The sequence below is a fragment of the Rhincodon typus genome, unplaced genomic scaffold (assembly GCF_021869965.1).
Source record: "Rhincodon typus isolate 14 unplaced genomic scaffold, sRhiTyp1.1 hic_rhity00012449, whole genome shotgun sequence".
NCBI lineage: Eukaryota > Metazoa > Chordata > Chondrichthyes > Orectolobiformes > Rhincodontidae > Rhincodon > Rhincodon typus.
Window position 1 is genome coordinate 1 of NW_025978087.1, and position 5100 is coordinate 5100.

At 37.9% G+C, this 5100-nt stretch overlaps 1 protein-coding gene across 1 annotated transcript; it reads left to right on the plus strand.

Moving 5' to 3' along the window:
• Window positions 1-1875: 1875 nt before the first annotated feature.
• Window positions 1876-4831, plus strand: LOC109936401 (dynein axonemal heavy chain 5-like; the record flags this gene model as incomplete). Its single annotated transcript, XM_020535014.2, has 5 exons — window positions 1876-2077; window positions 3718-3813; window positions 3894-4067; window positions 4452-4541; window positions 4676-4831. Coding segments are annotated over 5 exons (718 nt in total), but the record flags the coding sequence as incomplete, so codon positions are not given.
• Between the last annotated feature and the right edge of the window lie 269 nt (window positions 4832-5100).

The window sequence follows — 5100 nt, forward strand, 5'->3', positions numbered from 1 at the left end:
CATTCCTACTATCTCTCATTCAAGGTCTGAAGAATTGAACTCAGTGGGACACAATCCAGCTGTATGATGCACAGTCATTTGATGTGGCTTGGACTTACGTGTGGATTGTGTACATGTCAATCCACATCTACTGCTTTAACTTTTAACATCTCAGAACCATTTTTCTGCTGGTAGAAGGGAGTGATACTTTAAAGACAAAATCAAAGGCTCCCTTGTCAGCGAATTTGTCAAAGGCTTCTCCCTTCCAACATACCAAAAGAGCATCTCACAGGCTCTCTTGATAAACCTACATGAACCACCTTGGGCAAAGTTAAATGATGAATGGTCTGGAAATTTTTCTTGTCCTCTAGTTTATTGTATTCCAAAAAAGATGTCTGTCTTATCAGCAGCAATGTTTGCTGAAAGAAAATCTGAGGAGCAATAATTGAATGAAAAAATAGTGGAGCCTGGATGTCTGGTCACATACTAATCAGTGAGCTTAATGCTTTTGCCAGCAGAAGGCTTTATTGCAGCTACCAGCACAGTCATCTCATTTCCACTCATTGTTAATGTCAGCGGGGAGGAATATTATTTTTCTGCTCATTTCAAATATATACATTTGCCCTGGAGAAAGCATCTGTGGCAGTAATCGCAGAACACTTTGGCAGTTATATGTTTGATCCTTCTTTTTGCAAGTGTGTGAAAACATAATTTTTTTTAGCAATATTGCAATGGCCCTACACTTAAATGGGACAAGTACTTTCAAGTTCCTTTGAATAACGCAGTTAAATAATTTTGCTTCTGAACTTTTTATGGCACTTTTTTTTAGTATAGGATTGCTGCCCCATAATGTGTAACCAGTGCATTGATAAGAGATGCTCCTGGCATATGGAACATAGTGTTCTGGGGATTCCAGCTAGGCCACAGTCAGCAGTTAGTGAGGTTATGCTGCCCTCTACCATGAACTCAGTTTCTTACACTCAGCCAATTTACCAAGCAGGCCAACACCTGTATGACCTTCAACTTTATCTAAAAGTCTCTTTTGAGAGATTATATCCAATGTCTTTTGAAATACTGTAAAAGATCTCCTCTCTTGTTTTATCGCTTCATCCTTCCCAAGTGATGCCTCCACCCTGATTTCCAATCTCTCTCTCTCCCTCCTCCCCATTCTCCACTGGAGCTTGGTGCTGAAGGCCCACACTCCTGGCAGCAAGTCAACCTCGCAACTTGGCTGGCTGTGACTGGGGAGTCAAGTCCTGAAATACAGCACATGTTGTTTTAACCAGCGCCTTGTAAACCAGTCCTCTTGATAATCCGGCAAAGATTATATACCTGAAACACTGACAGTTTACTGTATTATTGTGATCTCCGCGATGTCCAAGTAGTTAGTTGAGGGTGTGAGTGAGAAGGCTGTCTGTCGGTAAGTTTTATTCAAGGCAAAGTTGCATTATTATTTAAGTGATTTATGTTGTAAATAAAGTATAACAGTGGGTATAACAGTATACCCACTGCATTGCATTTTTATTACTTAGTGCTTGCTTTTACAGTGATTCTGTAGACATCTTGATCAACCGGAATATTTGATCAACTGGCACTCTTCTGGTCCCTTAGGTTCTGGTTGGTAAAAAGTTTGCTTTAGTAAGCAGGTTAAATTTATCAGGACCTGAGGGAAACCTTTTCTTCCAAGTATCCTGACTGCAAGATTGCACCTTTCCTCCATCCCACTGATCCTTCTGCAGCTCTCTGTATGGATTAAGAGTCTTAGTGGTTGCATTTGTTTAAGTAGATCACCAGGAAATTTTTGTTCCTGCCACGAGGAAGATTTCTCTTCTCATGTATTAATTTCAATGTTTTTTTCACAATAAATAAAATCGTAATAAAATATTTTACTTTTAGTGAAAACTATATATTTGGCAAGTTTGACACATTTTGCAAGCGTCTGGAGAAGATTACATTCATGATAAACACTATGGAAAACCTTTCAGATCTTCAGAATGTTAAAATGGAGGGATTTGACAAAATATATGTGCGTTATCAGACAATTATCAACAGCACAAAATCAAAGACTTATGATGTGCTGGACCACAGGAAACAAGAGGTAAAACATTCTATTGTTATTACAGACCATGTAGACTTCATTCCTTTTCCTTTATTGAAATGTATTTGATGCATAAAATTAGAATATAGTCAATGAATCTTGGGAATATTTTAGCTGCTCAGCAGAGTAAAGTAATGACACATTTCAACATGAATAACATGGAGCAATGGGACAGTAGTTGCTGAAAGTGATAGTTGACCATTGTGATTGTTATTTCCTCTGTGGTGTAGATATTTCTGAGCTGAACTATTTCCCACATAATAAAATGTGCAGAAAAACCTGCCCAAGGAAGCACTGAAAGTTCTTAGTGTCTGGAAATTCAAGATAGGGTTGAATGAGTTTTTGGCAGTTGTAGATGATAAGTATGGTGTGCTATGTTATCTTTAGAACCTTTGCATAGGAACGTTCACCGCAAACCAGTCTTCCTCCATCAAAAACAGAAATTGCTGGAGAAAGTCAGCATGCCTGCGAGCATCTGTGGGGAGGAAACATAATTAGAATTTCAAGTCCAGTGACTGTTCATTGTGAAGAGGTCTCATATCTCTGTTTTCTCCCCACAGATGTTTTCAGACCTGCTGAGTTTCTCCAGCAATTTCTGTTTTTGTTTCAGATCTCCAACATCCATAATTCTTTGCTTTATTTTGCTGTTTCCTCCCATATTGCTTTTTTCTTCCCCAATTGTTTTAGTAACGTTTATTCCTAGTGATGACAATTCATGGTGTAAGGCTGTGGCAGGAAGTAAACCTGAGGCAGGGGTGCAATAGTCATGCAGACAGTCCAGTTCACAAAATTCACATGTACCTTGGTTTGAACAGATGCAATCTAATTCAGTTGCACTGCATCTGTCTAGGTTTGATGGATAAAAGAACTATTTCTTTGAATTGCATATGGAACTGCAGCTCTAATGAATTGCTTAGTCCCTTTCTTGAGTGAGAAAGTGCCCTAAGATGTTATGGTTTATCTCATTTATACGTGAGATACAGGCATCACTGGCTAGGGCAGCATTTGTTGCCTATTTCACGTTGCCCTTGGGAAGATGTGGTGAGCTGCCTTCTTGAACTGCTGCAGTCCATTTGCTCTAGGTATACCTACAATGTTGTTAGCGAGGGATTTCCAGGACTTCGACGCAGTGACAGAGGGAATGGTGACAGATTTTCAAGTCAGGATGGTGTGTGGCTTGGAGATGAACATGTTTCCCATGGTGTTCTGATACATCTGCAGCCCTTGTCCTTCTACGTGGTAGTGATTATGGGTCTGGAAGATGCTTTCAAAGGAAGTTTGGTGAGTTCCTGTAGTGCATCCTGTAAATGATACATGCCACTGTCTATGCATCAGCAGTGAAAGGTATGGATGTTGAACGTGATGCATGTGGTGTCAGTTAAGCTGACTCTTGTCTTGGATGTTGTTGAGCTTCATGAATATTGTTGGAGTTGCACCCATACAGGCAAGTGGAGACTATTCCATCACAGTCTTGTCTTACGTCTTGTAGTCTTTTGGGAGATAAGAGGTCAGTCACTCACCTCTTACCTGCACTTGTACTCACAGTTACTATTATTATTAATGATTAATATTACAATGAATTCAATGAATAATGTATTTAATAAGAACAAGTAATGTTGTAACTTATGCTTACTTTTCAGTTTGACAATGATTACATGGAATTTAAATGCCAGATAGATGGACTTTATCAGTCAATGCAAACTTTCATGGATTCCTGGTTTGAGCAGTCCTTAACTGTAAGTAATATTAAAACAAACATTGAAAAATACTATCACTATAAGCCTATTACCTTCACTGTTTTCTGGTATTTTTTCAGACAGAACGTATGCTAGACTTGCTGGGCAAATTTGTGCGTATTGCTGGGCCTCAATTGGATCTTACAGACAAGTATTTCATGCTTTTGCAACGATTTGGACGAGATTTAGATCTTATACGCAGAACCTACCAGAAACAAAGAGAAAATCCACCCATACCACGTAATATTCCACCTGTAAGCCTACAATGCTAATTACCATTTCTCTTCTCATAAAAGCTTTTTATATAGAAGTTCCACTTCTCATTAGACATTTTCAAAGCAGAATCTACTTTAAAGTACATAAAAGCAATTTGTGTGGATGGTCTTCAATGATTCCTGAAGGCCCCAAACTAGGCCATTCTTTGTTTTCTTTTATAAAAGGAGTATATTGATCATATGGTCAATATTTCTGACACTGTAACAGTCACTAAACTTCAAAAGCAGTTTATTGTCTTTAAAGAACTTTCTGACGTCCTGAGGTCATGAAAGTCGATATGCATACTTTCTTTCATTGGAAAGTGCATGGTGTGTTCAATCTTGTAAAGTATTAATAACTGTGTGAAATCTTCTGGTTGGAAGGTGTCTGGGAAGATTATGTGGGCCCGACAGCTATTCAGAAAAATAGATATTCCCATGAAGTTTCTGAAAAGCAATGTTGAAATTTTGAAGGTAACTTTATACATGCTTGATTTGTTATTAAAAAATGAGCAATATGAACTTTTTGACTGAATAAGAAAGTTTCACCAATACGATGTTTCAGTTTTAATGTTTACAGTAATACTGTATTTTTTAAATGTTCTTAGACCCCTGATATGAAAAAAGTTATCAAGAATTATAACAAGATGGCAGCTGTACTTCTGGAATTTGAGGTGTTGTATCACAGGGGTTGGTGCCGAGCTGTTGACTTTGCTCAAAATGGACTTCATGCCTCACTGCTTGTGCGACATCCTGAGACTAAGGTTAAGATATTATTCACTAACAGTACTGTGTCAATGTTTATAAATTATGCAGCAAAACAGTTCAGTGCATGTAAGTTTTAAATACTTGCACATTAAGTGCATTGTTTTTTGAAGTCTCCAGTATAATAATGGAGAAAGACATACACAATTTAATATAAGTTAGTATTACCTTTTTCATTATATCTATGTTTTGATAGGTGAAGTCTATTTTATAAATCATTTGGTTTAGAACTGTGGGGCAGAATCTTCTGGTCCCACCTGAAGCTTTC